At 29.2% G+C, this 19,787-nt stretch overlaps 1 protein-coding gene across 3 annotated transcripts in view; it reads left to right on the top strand.

Annotated features, from left to right (window-relative positions):
* LOC117169703 (dystrophin, isoforms A/C/F/G/H) overlaps window positions 1-19,787 on the top strand; it is a 747,733-nt gene that overhangs the window by 58,733 nt on the left and 669,213 nt on the right. For 2 of the 3 annotated variants that reach the window (XM_033356199.1, XM_033356198.1), the window contains exons 14-26: window positions 1,360-2,074; window positions 2,393-2,824; window positions 2,913-3,065; window positions 7,872-8,033; window positions 8,195-8,497; window positions 8,584-8,727; window positions 8,813-8,983; window positions 9,129-9,311; window positions 12,110-12,223; window positions 12,308-12,427; window positions 16,282-17,475; window positions 17,626-17,850; window positions 17,973-18,488. In XM_033356199.1, coding sequence (XP_033212090.1) covers window positions 1,360-2,074; window positions 2,393-2,824; window positions 2,913-3,065; window positions 7,872-8,033; window positions 8,195-8,497; window positions 8,584-8,727; window positions 8,813-8,983; window positions 9,129-9,311; window positions 12,110-12,223; window positions 12,308-12,427; window positions 16,282-17,475; window positions 17,626-17,850; window positions 17,973-18,488 — 4,432 coding nt within the window. The remainder of the gene's footprint in view (window positions 1-1,359; window positions 2,075-2,392; window positions 2,825-2,912; window positions 3,066-7,871; window positions 8,034-8,194; window positions 8,498-8,583; window positions 8,728-8,812; window positions 8,984-9,128; window positions 9,312-12,109; window positions 12,224-12,307; window positions 12,428-16,281; window positions 17,476-17,625; window positions 17,851-17,972; window positions 18,489-19,787) is intronic. The other variant, XM_033356200.1, reaches the window with a different exon arrangement.

Here is a 19,787-nt window from a genome sequence, read left to right as displayed (position 1 = left end):
ATGAAATTTCTATCAAAGGAGATGAATTTCCAAACCAAAATACAAATACGAATTGTTCAATATTCAAGCTCAGAAGAAGGGTTTTTTTTTACAAAATAGTTGAATTGTCAACCTAATAATTGAATTTTCTATAAAAAAGGACCAATTGTCAACAAAATATCAATTTTTAATCCCAAATAGAATAGTTAAATTTTCATTTAAGAATTAATTTTGAATTAGGAAAAAAACATTTTTCTACAAAACAGTAAATTTTTTTTTACTAAATTGTTGAATTTTAAGCCAAAAAGACGAACTTTCAATCAAATAGTTAAATTTTAACATAAAAAATTAATTTTTCTCAAAAAACCGAGTTTTCAACATACTAGTTCATTTTTTAATCAAAGAGATGAATTTTGAACTAAAATTATGACTTTTTAACCACCAAAACAAATTTTCAACCCAATAGTTAGATTTTCCGTTTAAAAATTAATTTTAATTCAAAAAACGAGTTTTTTGCAAACTAGATCAATTTTTTAACCAGAGATGAATTTTCTACTAAAATTATGCATTTTTTTACCAAAAAATTAGTTTGGAAGAAAAGATTTCAACTAGTTAGTTGAGTTTTCAATGAAAAATATAATCGTTGATATTTCAACCAAAGCATATTTTAATTTCAAATTAGAAACAGTTAAATTTAATTTTAAAAATCCGTATTTTCAACAAAGTACTTGAATTTTCGGCCAAATTGTTGAACTTTAAGCTAAAAAGATTAATTTTCAACCAGATATTTTCTACCAGATGTTTCAATTTTCATAAAAAAGAGGAAATTTCCACTATAAGATGAAGTTTTAAACCAAAAAAGAAAGAAAATCAATATAATTGTTGAATTTTCATGTTAAAAAGACTAATTTTTAACAAAAAAGTTGAATTTTAAACCTTAACATATGGCGTTGACCCTTTATTTGTTTATTCATTTGTTTATCATTTATTATTATTTTTTGAATTTATTATTAGTACAGTTAATAATAATAATACTAATGTTACTAGATACTACTAATATTATCAGGCAAATTAAAAATAATTCTCTTATAATTAACATAGACAGCATTGAAAAAATCGTTGTCAATCACCCAGGTATGCATTGATTATTAGTTGTGTAAGAAATTGTTGGTAAATTAGTTTGCGACTAGTGTCTTGTGTTGAAAATTAATCTAATTGTCTGATTTTTCTTAAAAGCTGATATGGAATTTGTTCAAAATTCGCCATAGAAAACCTGGAAAAGTTATAGAGTTTTGAAACCAGGCTTTTGTAGCAACTCAGATTTTCTTTGTATATATTGTATAAAATTATGTACCATTTTGAATTTAATTTTCTGCTTAGGCTCTCTAATCGCTTGAGTGAATTAAATGATGTCGCTGATAAAACACCGCCCAAGAAATATAATGAAACAATCGCGAGTTTGCTCTCGTTTATAAATAATGTGGAAGGAGTATTACTATCCGAGCATGCGGTCATGTCAGATGACCGGACGATGCAAGAGCAAATGAAGAAGTTAGAAGAGCTGCAAGGCTTGCTGAAGTCACACCAGAGTGGTTTTGATTACGTCAATAGTTTCGGTCAGGAGTTGATTTTAAAACAGGATTCTCAGTGCCAAAAAGTAAAAGAAGAGTTACAAGATCTGAACACTAAATGGAGCGATATACCAATAATCTTGGAAGAAAGACAGCAAAAACTTGCAAAAGATATTGAATCTTTAAAATTATTCAACCAAGAATTGAAGAGTCTAGAAAACTGGTTGGATGATAAGTCAAAGCGTTTGAAGGAAATATGCGAGGATGCATTTGTCAATGATGTTGCGACGACAGAATTGAAGCTGAATGAAGGTAGAACCTTCTCCGAAGAAGTTAATCAAACCAAACCAAGAATAGAGAATATCCAAACAACAGCCAATAGGTTACTGGAGAATTCCGAGCCTAATTTTGCAAACATTTTGAACAATCAGCTGCAAAATATCTCACATAATTGGAACCATATTGTGGATGGAGCGAAGAATCAAATAGACAAGTACGAAAATGCACTAAAAAAGAACGACGAGGTAAGAAACGTACTTTGAAAAAACATTTTTTTTTGTAAAGAAGTTACCGAGGCTTAAACGGCCAGTAAAATAATTTTCGGTGTGAGAGCGCCTTAAAAAATTACACGTTCGTCATTTTGAAAGACAGCAGTTTCATGATTTTTTTCGGTCATTTTTTTAAAACGCAGCTACATGAAAAACATGTGTTTTCACACAGAAAATGATGTTGCCGGCATTTTTTCACTCCGTTGCAATATACTTGTACTCTTAATATTTTTGTTTAAAGAATGTTACTTTATATGTTTTTAAAACTGACTTAGATGCTATGATTTTTTATAGATTATAAATGGAATTGAAGATTTTACGAAGTGGTTGTCGACTTTGGAAAAGGATATACCGGACGAAAGCAAAATAACATCTTCCATTGAGCTTTTCCAAGCTCGTGGTCGCTATCAATTGTTGAAAGACAAAATCGACAAGCGAGTAGAAGAGTTTCGAAATCTCAATGAGTTGGGCAACGATAAACTCCTGAGTTCCGAGGGTTCCTCAGTTCACGAATTGGGAAGGCGATTCACGTATTTGAACGCGCGATGGACAGACGTTACAGATCGTATTTACGAACGTTATAGACAGTTACAGAATGCTAGTCATGAGTACGGAGAGTTCCGGGCATTAGTTGCACAGGAAAGCGACTGGCTGGATAAACTGGAGAAGAGGTTGAAAAAATCTACAAAGAGTGCTGACGCTGAAGAAATATCAGAGGAGCTTGATGTGGGTTATTAAATAGACGCCTTCGAAAAATAATTGAAAACCTCAGGGCGTGTATAATGAGTAGCAAATGTTTTTTTTATGGTTCCAGGATTTGGAGAACTACGTTCGAAATCATCCAGATTCGCGATTCGATAAATTGCAAGAGATTGGAAAGCAATTGATCGACAGTGACATTATGACTCGCACTATCCAAAATGATGTCGAGTCGTTGACGAATCGATGGGAAAACTTGAGTAAACAGGTCAGTTTATCGTTTATTTGATTTCTACGACAGATTCACATTTTCCTAATTCTATTTATCGTGCCAGGAACGATCGAAAATGAGTTGATATTTGATCTGTTTTTCAATTTATATTTTTTAAATACGAGCAACTCTCTTGGATCCTTTCATGACGCTTGGGATGGCTAGATGAAAAATGCTTATGCCTGTGAAAAGAAGATTTCTATGAATAACAGCATGATGCATAAAAGAGTTCATAAGCATTTATCATTTTCAATAATTTCGTTAAGTTACTTCACGAAAGTATTTTAAAAGATTATTGGAAATATATAGTTCACAGGGTGATTGCTGGATTAGGTAACCGGTAAATGACCGGGAATTTTTTTGAGACCGGGAAAAGCCGGGAAATTACAGTACATTTATTTTTTGACTTGGAGTTTTACAAATTTTTAGAAGAAAAATCTGTCCAAGTTCAATTTTAACAGTTTAAAATAATATGTAGTTGACTTTGTTATTTTTTTTTTCAATTATGATATCATTCAGTTTACAGTGCGTAATTTTAAAATCTTTTAATTCAGAAATTTTCCATTTTAGATTTTTATTTTTAAGCGTACATTTTTAATTTAAAGAGTTTCAAAATGCAGTCTTGAAAACTTAAATAACTGAAAATTAAAAACGTTTGCAGTTGAAAATTTTGGATAAAAAACATTTTTGTTTTATCAACTGGATATATAAATAAATTATTTTTTTAATTTATCTGTACTTGAAGTTTTAAAAAGTAAACAATAAATTATTTGACAAAATGATTTGAAATCGGTTCAAAATTTAAGAATTTCCCGATTTTGACGTTAAAACCCAAAAAGCTGTTTTAATTCGCCCGATTAAGACTTTATAAACTATTTTGAACATAAAAATAACTTTATAGTAATATATTCATAATTGATTCAGTCTAAAATAATAATTTTTTAACCCTTTAAAATAAAAAATGTCAATTAAACAAAAATAGCTATTTAATATATCGCAATATTTTACTGCTCATTTAAGGCGAATAACTGGATACCAAATTGTTAAAACTCAACAATTTGAAACTGAATTGTTTTAGAATCGGTAAAATTTCGAAGAGCTTTTAAACTTTGAACGATACAATTTTAATTGTTCTATTTGAAAAATGTTTATTTTGTAAGTGAAATTGTTGAATGTTGAGATATAAATAACATTCATACCGAAATTTCGGTACAAAGAGCCACAGCCTAATCTAAAAAAATGTAGATTTTTTCAGATTTCAAATAAAAAATTTAGAAGCTTTTTAAGATTTTTGAAAGGCTTCATAAGAATAAAAAAAATATTCTCTTAAAATTCCTAGGAAAATTTTAAATGATTTTTTATTTTGAATAATTATTTTAAGGGAATATTTTAAAATATTTAAAAATATTTCCACAATTGTCAAAAGAGTATCTGGAATATTTAAAGAATTTTTTTTTATTTCCCCGATTTTCTGAAAAGTATAGGAAGAATTCAATAAATGGCTTTCAAAATGAATCGACTTTTTTCTACCGTTTTTAGCAAAACCCGCAAATTTTAATAGATTTCCTTAAAATCTTGCACATTCTTTTTTGGCAATTTTGGAAACCTTTTAAAATCTTTTTAAATATTCTTTCCAAATTATTTTCAACGTAAAAAATTATTTAAATTTTTCCTGGGAATCATAAGAAAATGTTTTTATTCTTTTCAAGCCTTTTACAATTCTTGAAAAGCTTCTAAATTTTTAATTTGAAATCTGCAAAAATCAACATTTTGTTTCAAATTAGGCTGTGGCTATTTACAACGAAATATGGGTACGCATAGCCGAATTTTGTCGGTACATACACCTCGTTTAAATTATTTGAAATCATTTCAAATTTTTAATTAATTTGGAATATTTTCAAAATTTTAAATGACTCAAATTTTTTTTCACACAATAGCAGGATTTTCTAAACATTGTAGGAAAATTTGATTTATTTTAAAAGATATTTAGAAGTTCTTAAAAAATTTCAAGAATAATGTAAAATTTGAATAAATTTAATTCAACTTCTAGATTTTTCAAGATTTTGAAATGAAACTTTGAAACTTTTTAAAGGGTGTTTAAACTATTTTAACTGGAAATAATTTAACTTCTAATTTAAGAAGCGTTGAGTTAAAAAAATCGAATTTTTTATTTTTTAATGTTTGAAGATTAAAAATGTTTAAAATAATGAAATTTTGCAAATTTTAAAGTTCATTGATTGATTGCTCAATTTAGAACAGTGAAAATGATAACATGGATTTTGATTTTTAGTACAGAGTTCGACTATTTGAACTCTAGTATTGCATAGATATATAATAATTTTTTAATTCTATTTATCCATTTTTCAATCTTCGATCTTATTGAATTTTTTACATTCTATTAGTTAGAGGGCATTTTTGTATTATTAGGGTACTATATAATTACTCTAAATACATTTTAAAATTAATCGAATTATTGAGCATTGAGCATTTGAATATAAGATTTTTGATTTTAAAAACTTTTGAACTTCAATTTTAAATAATTTAAAATTCAATAGTTCCACTTTGACTGCTTTAATTTGTAGTTTATTTTTTATTACTTTAAATGGTAAAATGTTTTGCTTTAGAGTTTACATTTTTTTATTTTATTGACCGTGCAAAATGTTTGTGAACCAAAAAAAAAACGGGAAATGACCTGGAATTTTTTTTCCATTAAAACGGCCTTGTTGTTGTACTTTTGCAGTAAATACCATCTCGGTCTTCAAAAAAAATGTGTGTTAGAATTGTGTTCAGTGTTGCCAACAATCTTCTTTGAAATATCGAAGATAATTTAATGTTTAATATTTTTAAGTTAAGGTTTGGTTAAAAAATTAATGATTCTTTATATTATATATATATCAAAGAATTTAAAGCTCGCTTTGATGGATCGTTCAAATACTAAAGTTATTTTTATTTTTGACAACGAAAACTTCCCTTTTTGATATTTAACATAGGAATTGCATAGATAATCTAAATTTATATTATTAATTATTAATAATTGGCATAATAAAGTTCTAATGTAGGGATACCCTAAATGTTTCGCAAATAAATTGAAAAACCTCTTTTTCGAGAAAAACTAATTTCTAGTTGGGGAGCGCCATAAGCTTACCTGTTATCTATTTTGTCTGCTAATATAAAATTTACCCAGTTCCGGACATTTTAGAGATATAAAAGTATAATGTTAATAAATAGAGTAGAAATTGAAGTATAATTTTCTATCGAAAATCAAAAAAATATATTGTAGATCCTGGAAAACAAAAACGTAAATATCTCTTAAACTACGATCGGCAAAATGGACCCTTTCTTTGCGAAACGACACAATTCATATTCCGAAATAACATTAATATCTTCCTTGCGCAGAATTTTTACTGTAGTCTATAAAATCACATACTTCACACTTTTTTCCCTATTCCTTTCTTCCCCTTTGTAAACTTTTATATTGTATATAGTTATATACTTTTATATTTTTAGTTCAGAATTAATCTTTTTTCATTTGAAATTCACCTTCCGTGGTTAAAAGTTAATTATTTTTAATTGAAAAGTCTACTATTATATTTTTAGTCCAGAACCCATCTTTTCTGGTTGAAAATTGATCTTTTGTGGTTAACAGTTATTTATTTTTGATTGAAAAGTCTACTATGAAATTTTTGGGTTCAGAATATAGCTCCTTTATTTAAAAATTCTACTATTTGGTGAAAAATCTCATTATTATATTGGAAATTCGAGTATTTCGTTCATAAGTAATCATATTGGCCGGAAATTCAAATGCTGTGTTGAACAATCGTCTTTTAGATATAAAAAATTCATCCTTTAGTGTTGAAAATTCATATTTTATGGTGGAAAGTTAATTTTTTAAAATTAAAAAGTGTACTATTATATTTTTTGGTTCAGAATTCATCCTTATTGGATAAAAATTCTACTATTTGGGTGACATTATTTTACTTGATTAAAATGTAACTAATTTGTTAAAAAGTCATTATTTTTAATCGAAAGTTCAACTGCTTTGTTGAACATTCATCTTTTTGAATAGAAAATTGATTATTTTGGATTAAAACTAAATCTTTTTGTAGAAAAGTCATCTTTTTGGTTTTTAATTAATTATTCTTGGTTCAAAATTCAGCTGTCTTCTAAAATATTCGTCACTTTTGCTTGAAAGTTCAACTATTTGGTTGTACCTAAATTCAATTTTTTGGTTGAAAATGAAACTATTTTTTCGAAAATTTATCTTTCTTGTTTGAAAATAAATGTTTTTGTTAAAAATTCATCTTTTTGAATTTAATGGTGATATGTTTTCTAAAACGTAGGACTTTTTAAGTAGAAAACTTAAATTTTTTGTTAAAAAGAATTTATTCCCCTATTATTCTACTATTTTCTTGAAAAATCACCGTATTTCTCCTGTTTTGAGAACCTCCTGTTTTGAACTTTAATCTGAGTGTTATTTATAATTACATCAGAGAGAATCCAGAAGTTGTGTACCCCTTGAAAAAAATGTTCTACACATCGATTTTTAAGAAATTTTTAAAGTTTGGGATCATTATGATCAGCTTTTGAAAGTAAAAATCCGAGGGTTTGACCACTCGTCTTTTGAGTGTACAGTAGATTTCAAGATTTAAAACGATTACACCAAGATTTCAAAGATTTCAGAAAGATTTCAAAGATTTCAAACGATTTCAAACGATTTCAAAGATTTGACAGAGTCTTGTACACAAGATTTGAAGAGTGATCAATCCATCGCAAGAATCGTAGCAAAGTTGTATTGTTAAGTAGGCTGGGGAACGCACAAAGCTGTTGGAAGGATCAGTGAAGCAAGCGCAACAATCAGAAGGGCGAATTCTAGCTCTTCAGCACTCCTTAACGCAAGTAGACTCCGTACTAACTGCACGCCTTGACTGTGACCTCACTGCTGATGACTTGCCCCATGACTATCAGGTCTGTCATACTTATATTAAATTTCTTGACTTGAACTCTATTAACAATTTCAAAATTCATTAGTATTTTAATTCATACTCCACACAAGCTATTCTTTTTCCCCAAATACTACTTGAGTTGATAAAGTCATTTTCCCGTCTTATGCGCTGCCCTTTCTCTAGAAATTGATGGATGAGATGGAAAGTCAGGAGTCCACTCTTCAAGAAATGGCGAATCAAGTTGAAACTTACAAAGCAGCTGGGAAACATGAAGCTGCTGCGAGACTTCAGGAGCAAATGATTCTGATTGAACAAAAGTTTACCGAGGTTCAGCGAAAATTCCAACGTTTTCGAAGCCCGATTAATTTAGATCCTAGACTCTCGAGAGCATTGAGAGAACTTAGAGGCATTGAGGAAGCTACTTGCTTATTAGAATTGGCATCTGAAGATCCAGAAGCTATCGAAGGCCAATTAAAACATTGCTTGGTAAGAATATTTACTGATCGATTTGTTACCAAGGCAAGTAATTTGCTTGTCCTATATGCTTGTATTAAAATTAAATTTGTTTTTAGCGCTTCTACCAAACTTTGAGCGAAATCAAGAGCGAAATTGAAACCATAATCATATCAGGTCGAAGATTAGCAGAAGAGAAAAGCGTGCCTGATCCCGAAGAGTTGTCAAATCGTATCGATACACTCAAGGAATTGTATAACAAGGTACGTTTTTTTCTTTCGTTTTCTTTCTTTTGGTTCATGATATTCTTTTAAAAGATTGAAGATAATTTAGAGTTTTTTCTTACAGTTGGGACTACACATAACCGAATCCAAATCTATTTTGGAATCAGCACTCGATTTATCTCGAGAAATGTATAAACACATGTCCTACATTAACATGTCTATTGAAAGTATTAACAAGGAGTTGGATACTCAGAAAACCATGCCTGACTTACCTGTCAATGCAATTTATGTTACGGTAAGTTTTACACCAATAATTTAATTTTTCTGAACTAATTTCCATATGTTTCTTCGTTAATCGAATCCTTAACTAAAATAAACTTCTCGGAATTTGGCAGCCTTTTTTTAAAACCCTTAATGTTATCTTCGTTTCTTTTACACAGGAAACTTTGACGGAAGTTATTCCGCGACTCCACGTCGTAAGAGACAAACTATTTAGAACTCAGGATGAATTTTCGAAACTTTGCGATCCTTCCTACTTGGAGCAGCTAAGAGAGCGACTCACAGATATTGTCAAACGACTAGCAAGTACTGAAAAGAGATTACGTTTGTGTAGTGGATCAGAGGTAATTAATTTCTTATTAATTCTAAACATTTTTCTAAAGTTGTGTTTTCCCTCGTTTAGCTTGAATGTTCCTTATCTTGTTTAGGGTGGCCGCTGGACCGGGAAACCATGAATTTTACAAATTTTGTGAAGAAAAGCCTTTAAAAGTTCAGCTTCAACAGTTTAAAAAAATAATTAGTTCAATTTTTATCTTTTTCAATTATACTATAATTCAGTTTACAGTGCGTAGCTCAAAAATCTTCTACTTGGAAAATTTTCCATTTTAGATTTTTATTTTGATGCTTACAGTTTCAATTTAAGGAATTTTAAAATGCTATCTTAAAGACTTGGACAATTCTTAAAGTATTAAAAAGTGAACAATAATTGATTTGAAAAAAGGATTTTAAATCAGTTCAAAATTTAAGAATTTTCAGATATTAACGATAAAAATTAAACGGTTTCAATTTGAAAGTATAAGTCATTCAAAAAATGTGAGAGTCTGATTGAAACTTCATAAACTATTTTATACTTAAAAATAATTTCATAATAGTATATTCGTAATTAAAGGATTTTCTTTAACTTAAAATATTGTTTCAGTCTAAAATGTTCAATTTTAACCCATTCAATTTGCAATCTATTAATTAAGAAAAATAGTAATTATTGAATATTTAGCAATATTTACATGTTAATTTAAGACGAGTAAATTAAAACCAAATATTTCAAAGTAAACAATTTTAAACCTAATTGTTTGATATTGAAAGTCTGAAATCGTTAAATTTTCGAAGAGACTTTAAACATTGAACGTTACGATCTCAATTGTTGTATTTGAAAAATGTTTAATTTGTAAGTGCGTTTTTGAATGATTCAAAATTATCATTCGAATATTCTCTTAAAATAATCTTTCAAAATGAACAATTATTTTCAAAGTTCACTGGAAAATATATGCAAATATTTGGAAATAGTTGGAAATAGTTGCAAATAACTTTGAATCTTCACAAAACTTCTAAGTATCTCTTAAAATTATTTAAATTTCTTCTACAAATAATAAATGTTTATTTATTACTGACACATCCAAATTTTTTAAGGAAAATTTTCAAATTTGCAGGATTTCCTAAAATAAAAAATGAAAATAATTTTTCCTAATAAGAATTTTCATGATTTATCAATCAATTATTTTTAATTCAGAGTTTTAGGTCTCCTTTATATTATTTTTTATATTAAATTAAATAATTAAATTTATTATTATGCTACTTCTATTAATTTTTTTAGCAATTAAAGAATGTAAGCGTGCATTTGAAACTTTATAAACTATTTTCAACTTAAAAATAACTCCATAATAATGTAGTCGTAATTAAAGGCTTTTATTAAATTTAAAATATTGTTTGAGTCTAAGTTATTCAATTTTTTACCCATTTAATTTGAAACTTTTCATTTATAAAAAGAATAAGTATTTAATATATACTAGTAATTTACAGCTCATTTAAGACAAGTAATTTGAAATCAAATATTTGAAAGAAAACAGTTTAAAACTCAATTGTTTTACACAGAAAGCATTCAATCTCTAGAATTTCGAAGAGCTTCTCAACTTTTAGGGTTACAATTTTAATTTTCCTATTTAAAAAACGTTAAATATGAAAGTGAAATTGTTAAATTTTCTCGTATAAATAATAATTGAACACTTATTATTTGTAGAAAAAATTTGAGTAATTTCAAGAGATATTTAGAGTTCTTGAAAAGATTCAAAATTAATTAAAAACTTGAAATGATTTCGAGTAATCTAAACGAAGTGTGTTAACATTTTTTTCAGAACTTCTAAATACGTTTTAAAATTAATCGAATTTTTCCTACAATTTTTGGAAAATCCTGTAAATTAAAAAAAATATATTAAAAATCTACCAGGTTCTTTTTTGATAATTTTTTTAATTTCTTAAAATCTTTTTAAACTTGTCCTTAGAATAATTTTTCAAAATAAAAAATCATTTTCAATTTTCCTAAGAATATTGAGAAAATGTTTTTATTCTTTGGAAGTCTTTCAAAATTCTTAAAAAGCTTATCATTTTTTTGTTTGAAGTCAGCAAAAATGTACATTTTCTTTTAAACTCGGCTGTAAGTATTTGCACCAAAATTTTGGTACGAATAGCCGAAGTTTGTCGGTACACATACTTCGTTAAAAATATTTGAAATCATTTCAAGTTCTATATTTAATTCGAATCTTTTTAAAACTTCTAAATATCTCTTAAAATTACTCTAATTTTTGTCTGCAGATGACAGGTATTTTATTCTTATTTATAAATTCAAGTTTTATATATATTTTTTAAAATAAATTTGCAGGATCTTCTAATAAATAAAATTTTAAAGATTTTCAAGGATGCCTAAACTATTTAATTTGAAAATAATTAACCTTCTAATGTAAGAACTGTTAAGTTAACAAAAATTATTTTTCAATTTTTAATGTGTCTATCTTAAAATTACTTAAAATAATATAATTTTGAACTTTTTAAAAGTTCATTGCTTGATTCTTTAATTTAGAATATTGAACATGTTAACGTGGATTTATATTTTTGGAACTTAATCTGAATGTTTGAACTCTATAATTGATTAAAGTTCTAAAATTTGTAGTTTTTTTGAATTTCATGTAACACTGTTCACTTTGAATTGGAAAAATGTTTAGAATACAGTTTGATTTTTTGAATTTCATTCATCGTGAACAATGTTTCCGAATCGGGAAAAACGGGAAGAAACCGGGAAATAACCGAGAATTTTTTTCTTCGATTAAAAAGGCCACCCTGTAGTTTTTAACTCGAAGTTTTTAATTTCTAGGAGCCAAATGTCGACGAAATTAATGCTTGGCTACACCAAATAGATGAAAAACTTAAGCGACTTGACGGAACATCAATAGAACAGCTAAATCAGTCTCATTTTGAGCAGTGCAAGGTATTTTTTAAATTAATTTTTTCATTACAGAATCTAATATTTGTTTTGAGTGTTTCTAAATTTTGTCTTTCTACTTTGATGCAGGCTATACAGAATGAAATGATTGAGACAAAGACCAAAGTAACACAGCTGCAACGTTATTCCTTTTATCCTAAAGTCGCTGAAGTTTGTGAGAAATGGGAGGAAATCTCGAGAAGAATTCAGGTAAGTTTAGAGATTGTGTAATTTTAACAAGGACTTTGAATTTTGTGCAAAAATAAAGTTTTTCATAAGACGCTGCCTTCTTTTGCTTGTTAATTAACATTTGCTGTTATCCCGCTTTTAGATTGTAACAATTGTATAATATATGTAATGCTTGTGCTTTACAGTACCATTACGTATATCTAACAGTTTGAAATTTCTGATATTACACGCACCCTCGCATTCAGACTAAACTTATGATTACTTGATTCTCTACGAGGGAATCCTTTCTGCTAATTTCTCCATATTTTATTATCAATTATTTATGGGCTTCCATAAGCAAAGCTTTTGCGTTTTATTTGCGGATCTATTTCAAATAATAACACTGTTATTGTGGCTGAGTTAACAATTACAGCAGTATGCTTTTAAGGAGTTGAAACCTGCTTTCGCTTATGTAACAAATCATTATTCTAAACAAATTGACAATTATTGAAAAATTACCTCTGTATTTCACAAGTACACGGCCATAAATGCTAAAATTTTAAAAATAAAATTTTTAAAGTCAATTTCTAAGTCAAAGAACAGGGTGGCCACTGGACCGGGAAATAACCGGGAATTTTATGAGCGCGGGAAAACCGGGAAATGACCGTGAATTTATTTTTTGCCCGAAAATGTTACAAATTTTTAGAAGATAAAACCCCTCCAACCTTGACTTGAACCGTTTTGTAAGTAATTGCTTTAATTTTGATCTTTTTCAATTATGATATCATTCAGTTTAGAATGCGTAATTCGAAAATCTTTCACTTTGAAAATTTTCCGTTTTAGATTTTTAATTTTTAAGCGTACATTTCAATATAAGAATCTTAAAATGCAGTTTTTAAGACTTAAAAAATTAAAAATTAGGAGCGTTTAAATTTAAATATTTTTGATTAAAAACATTTTTAGTTGAGCAACTGTGAATATAAATCAATTAATGTTTTTGTTTTATTTGGAAATTTAACTGTTTCAATTGAAAAATCTTATTAGTTGAAAAAATGTGAATGCCCTATTAAAACTTTATAAACTATTTTTAATTTTAAAATAACTTCATGATAATATATTTATGATATTTTTATGATTAATTAAAAATATAATTCCACTCTAAAACATTATATTTTTAAACCATGCAATTTGAAAACAAAAGAAACTCAACTTTGAACGTAACAATTTTAATTGAAACGAAGTGTCTACGCGTGCAGACAAAATCCGACTATTCAAACCCAAATTTCAGTGCAAACAGGCCGTGGCCTAATTTTAAATCAAATATAGATTTTGGCAGATTTGGAACAAAAAATTTTGAAGCTATTTAAGAATTTTGATTATTTAAAAGATTTATAATCATTGACAAAATTAAAAAAAATGAATGGAAAATTTCTTTAATTTAAATTTAAATTTGAACAGGGAACTTCCAATTTCTTACAAATTTATATATGTAATTCTAATTCTGAGTTAAGACAGGGAATTTTTTAATTTTAACCAATTCTGAGTTGAAACTGCTATTTATCCAAAAGAATTATAAATTGTCTTGGAAATGGGAATTTGAAAATTTAAATAAATCCCGAGCTGGAAAAGGGAATTTTTTTAAAGAATGAGTTCTAATTCTAAGTTGAAACGGAATATTTTCTATAAAAATTAAGATTATGAATTAGAACAGGGAATTTTACAAAAAAATTATAATTCTTAGTTGAAACGGAAAATAATAATTCTAGGTTGAAAAGAGGTATTATCGAACAAAATTTCAATTATGAATTGGAACAGAGGATTTTTCAAAAAATTCTCATTCTTAGTTGAAATTGAGAATTTTTGAACAGAATTAAAATTCGTGATTTTAACAGGGATTTTTGTAAACGAATTTGTTTTCGGAGTGGAAATAAAGAGTTTTCCTGAAGAATTAAAATTCGGTATTTGAAAAGGGAATTTTCCGAAAAGAATTTAAATTTTGGATTTAAACAGGGAATTTTCATTTTTTAACCAATTCTGAACTGGAATTAGAATTTATAATTGCTTGAAATAATACAATTTTGAACATTTTTAAATTTATTGATTGATTCTTTAGTTTAGAGCATTGAAATTGATAACGTCGATTTACATTTTTGGAACTGAATCTGAATCTTTCACCTCTACAATTTATAAAAGTTTAAAATCTGTAATTTGGATGTTTAACTGCATTCAATTAAAAACTGTTCAGTTGAAAAGCGTTAGTAGCTTCGATTTTCAGGCGTATATTATTCATCATTTCAATACAAAATTATTGAATTAAACAAGTTTTTAGATTTAATGTTCGATTTTGAAATATCATTGGCCGTGAAAAATCTTCTGGAACTGGGAAAAAATCGGAAACTGACCGAGAATATTTCTCTTTAAATAAAACGGCCACTCTGAAAGAATCAGAGCGTTGTTTCAGATCAGGAAAAAATGAGAATATTATTAATCAGGGTGTCTATCTGACCGTGAAACCAGGAAACCCGGAGTTTGATTCTGTGATTAGGATTTTTTTCGGTATTACTAAAATTAATATTATAATTGATTAGGATTGGCAGAAGGAGATTTTGTAATTTTCAATTTGAAAAGGGAATGCCCGAAAGAATGATTAAAGTTCTAACTTTGAACAGCGATTTTTGAACAGACTGATAATCTTCAGTTTGTTCAGAGAATTTTTCGGAGCAATTATGTGTCATTCTGAATTGAATTAAAAAAGTTTCTAAAAAATATGTATCAGATCTGGAACAAGGAATTTTCTAAAGAATTATAATTCTGCCTTGGAAGAGGAAATTTTCAAGCGTAATTATAATTTTGAGTTGGGGCAGAAAATTTTCCGAAGCAATTATTTGTAATTCTGAATTGAATGAGAGAATTTGCGCAACAAATATAATTCAGATCTGTAAGAAAGAATTTTCTAAAGGAATTATAATTCTAACTCGCTAGATGTATTTTTCGAGAAGAATTATAATTCTGATTTGGAACAGTGAACTTTTCAAAAGAATTATAGGTTTGGTTTAGACATGGACATTTAATTGTAAATACGAAAAATTGATCGGAAATTAAAAATCATAGCGAGTCTCTAAAATATATAATTTTGTTGTTTTTAAGGAGCTTAATTAATTATTTTTCAAATGTGTCATTTTCCATAAATTATAAAATTAAAATGTTACATCTGTAATTAAATCCCTCTGAATCGACACTCTGCGGACATTAAACGAATTAACACAGTCCAGGTATATTGGCTCGTAACATACTAATCTGTTATGAGAAAATATCAACATAATTAGTAAGATTGATTTTTAATGCTTGAATCCTTTCCGAATAAGTAATAATACACCAATTAAGATAAAAAACGCGAGTTACGTTAAATACGTTTGCACTTTTGTTATGGAGTACTCTTTTTTTATCCAAGAGGTGTCTTCTGCTTCTGAGTTAAGCAACTTATACATGATTGCACACACCTATGTAAATATTATATTCGCACGAGATTGTCGCAAGGTTTGGTGGCAGGATTGAATGAATATTCGTAGCACCAACACAAACTGTGGTAATGTCTCTCCCCTTCGACCACCACAATCATAAAACTCTTTACGGAAGACCATAAACACAATAAATATAATGAATATTATCCTGGAAAGTAATTTGGTTGAAGACAGTACTATATAAATAAAAAAATTTGCATTGGTGTCGGATGGACGAACGCAAGTCGGTTTCGTTCGCACTGTGAAATGCATTGTTAATTTCTTCCTGGCCTGGTTTCCTTTTGTCATTTCATTAACCTGCTACTTCATCTAACAGTTTGTTGTGAAATTGCAAAAGCTTTATGAAAATTGCAGTTATGAATCATGTTTTCGCAGGAATGGGTCCACAAGATCACTGATAATTTATTGATTAAAAGTAACATGAACGAGTCCAAGGGGAGAGACAATTGCGGATTAGGCAAATCTAGACAAGAAGAATTAGCGTCTCAAAATGAAAGTAAACTGATAGACGAGCACGATGAGATGTATGGTATAGGATATCTCAATCCTACTTTCGATTACAATCAGCAAAAACAAGCTGCGACTCCCAAAAGTTCACCTATCGATGTTCCTCATCGGAGTAGAAAATCATCAGCTAAAGCAGACAAATTGAAGGGTACAGTCATTGATGTGAGCAGAACAGTTAGAAGAAGACTAGACATGAGTTCAATTCCTGATGTTGTACAGACTTCCCAGTTACAAGTGAGTGAGTCTGATGAATCTTCCTCCGAATCTTCCGAGTCGGATGCAAATGTTATGGATGAGGAATTTTTCCTAACAAAGAACAGCAAACTGTTTTCTCAAGTTTCGACGAATACGCTCAAAGCCGCAGAAGGGCAAGGTTTACGAGAGCCAAATTCTTTTCGTGTGGTTGAAATAAAGGAAATGGAAATAGTGAAGTCAGTCGCATCAGCCAATGATCGAGTTGTATTGCCTCGAGCAAATGTAAGCGTTGAACAAGTACCGCAAGTTGTTGAGAGAGTTGAAATTTTAGAAGATACGGAAACAGAACCTGAATCAGCTGATACTGATGCTGAAGAGAAAGAGAATCGTATGAAAATTCCTGGTTCGCAATATTATCCTGCGGAAGTTCGTGGTAAGAGAGAACTGGTACCGATATTAAAGAAAGAATCTTGGGATACAAGTGACAAATTGGTTACGACAAAACCCTCTACTTCCACAACAAGATTTCGAATTTCCGATAGAGTTAATAAAAAGCAAGAAGCTGAATGTCTTTTACTGGATGCAAAAGGTACTGGGACGAAGAAAAAAGCGAGTGGGAGTTCAAATGGAGTGAAAGATGTTAAAATTAATAGAGACTATAACGCAGGGAGAACACCTTTATCGAAGCGAATAGGAAGTTTACTTTCGGAGGATGCAATTGAAGACTGCGAGAGTTTTTATGGAAGTGATAAAGAAACGGATGACGCTCTGATATTTTCCGATGATACGGAAGTTGAGGTTGGTAGCTCCAGTTCGGAAGGAGAAAGTGCTAATTTAGACGAATACGATGAACACCTTTTGGATAAGGTAATGAGGAAAGCTTTCTGCTTTCATGAATCAAGTAGTGCAGGACTAAGAGTGCATTCGTATGCTAGCGTAAATCACTGCCGCTTCATGAATTATTATTGTTTGTTGAGAGATTTTGTAGGTTTTGATTGTTTTTATCTGTTTTCATAGGCTAAGCTTGACCAGTTTCGTGATCCTTTACTAAGTAAAGGAGACTCGAAGATGTTTGGTGAAAGAAGACTTCCAAGATCATCTGGTGGATTGTCACGGGCAAATTTAGAGCGAGATATTCTTAATTTTGAGCAGTTTGCTCAACAAATGCTGCGAAGGATGGATGTCATGTTAATGACGATTGGTGCAGTTAATAATGAGAAGGATCCCTCCAAACGTCTCGAGGTTTGTTAAAGTTTTCTTGCCAAAATTACACCAGATTTCGAAGCCTGCTTCTTATATCCCCCATTTATTAATTAACTGTTGAGATGTGACATTTCATGAATAATTTTCCTTATTTCTCTTAGCTGATTAAGAGCGAAGTAAGTTGCCTTGCACCGGATGCAGCAAGTCTAATTAGCAGAGGCGATGGATTAGTTATGACTGTTCACGTCTCTGATCCAGCAAGAGCTGAAAAGATAAAGAAGGAACATCAAGATAAGCTGAGAAGTAAATGGCACCAAGTTATGACGGAAACCGAATCGAGGAGAGTGCAAGCACAGAAAGCGGAAGAGTCATTACGACAGTATAATAAATTAGTTGCAGAACTTGAAGATTGGTTCAGAGATGCGCCGTTGAAGTTGGAGCAAGCTAACAACTACGAAGGTCAATTGGAATCCTTTACTGAAGAATTTGATGCCAGACAGGAACAGATTCAACGATTGAACGATCTGGGCAATGATTTGAAACGATTGAATATCTCACATTCTGAGAACATGCGCTACAGAATCAATAGCAAGTGGCAAGAAATCAGTACTCAGTTTAAGAGATTCAGTGGCAGCAAAGACAAGGACAAACTTGTCAACGATAAGAAAGTTGAAATGGTAAGTTTCTCTTCTTACAATAAGAAAGTTTAAAAGCGCAGTTTAAATTGTTCATTCTTGTGCTTTCGATATTCAGGGCTCGGACTCATGCCACTATTGATATTATTTGAAACTTTTTTAAAGCGATGCCCCTATTTTTGTCACTTATGGAAAAATGTCATTAATGCTATGATTTTCTCGTAATTGATCGCTGATGCCACTATTTATTTATTTTCCTTTTGAACATATTTTCGAATTTCTTTGCTGATTGGCTAAAATTACATGTCTACTATCTCAAGTACCTAATCGAAAAATAACCGAAAGGCTAATATATAGAAAAATTAATTAAAAATATTTTAAATTCGTTTATTCTTTATTTCCTAAGCTTCGGATTGTATGACATTTTTTCAACTTTTTTAAAGAAAAATCGTTTAAAATTGTGCAATTTTAATTTGTAACATGTACTGGTTAAAGATTTTAAAGTTGAAAACGTTCGTTATTGAATAACTTAAAATCCTATTATTAAAAAGTGAACAAATTCACACAGTTTTATTTAATCACATTTAACAGTATGAAATGTTAAATTAGAAGGAATTAAAAATTTAAAAAGCTGAAAATTGAATGTGAATGGTTTCAATAATAGATAATGCTAAATAATGCATTACTGTTCTATTAACCCTTATTGACCCAATTTATCGTTTTTTATCCGTCAACTTTAAGCACGGACAACTTGGTTAATTATGATGGAAAAGATTTAAAAATTTATCGGCAAATATTTTCAAGTGTGCTCTTTCAGAATAAGACCCGAAAATTTCGAAAAACCACCCTTCCCACCCTATTTTTAGATTTAAAAAAAGAAACGTGATTTTTTAAGGTATTTTTTTTAAATGGGGGATGCGAAAGAGGTCTTGACAATAGATAAAATCACAAAATCTCCGACTCAAAATGTCCAAATAATAAAGCTATACGCACAGAAATTTCATTTTTCATTATATAGGGGTTGTACGGCCACCCCTAAAATAACTCATTTACAAAAAACCGCCATTTTACGGATTTTTCTGAAAATAAAAAAAATAAAAAAAGGAATATAAAATAATAAAAAAAACAAACAAAAAAAGGTTCTTTATAAACTTCTACCTCCACGCGGTAAAAATTGGAAACATTTTTATTGAAGAAATGGCTAAATATGTTCCATACGCAAGCACATACAAAAATTTCGAACATGTTTATCAAAAAATCATTAAAATAAAATTCTACGTGAATCAAATTCTACCGATTTAAAGAATTTCAACCTAACTCAACTTTTATTTATTTTTAGAA

The sequence above is a fragment of the Belonocnema kinseyi genome, chromosome 3, assembly GCF_010883055.1.
Source record: "Belonocnema kinseyi isolate 2016_QV_RU_SX_M_011 chromosome 3, B_treatae_v1, whole genome shotgun sequence".
Lineage (NCBI taxonomy): Eukaryota > Metazoa > Arthropoda > Insecta > Hymenoptera > Cynipidae > Belonocnema > Belonocnema kinseyi.
The sequence above is the reverse complement of the archived record's forward strand: the minus strand, read 5'-3'. Positions and strand labels throughout refer to the sequence as shown.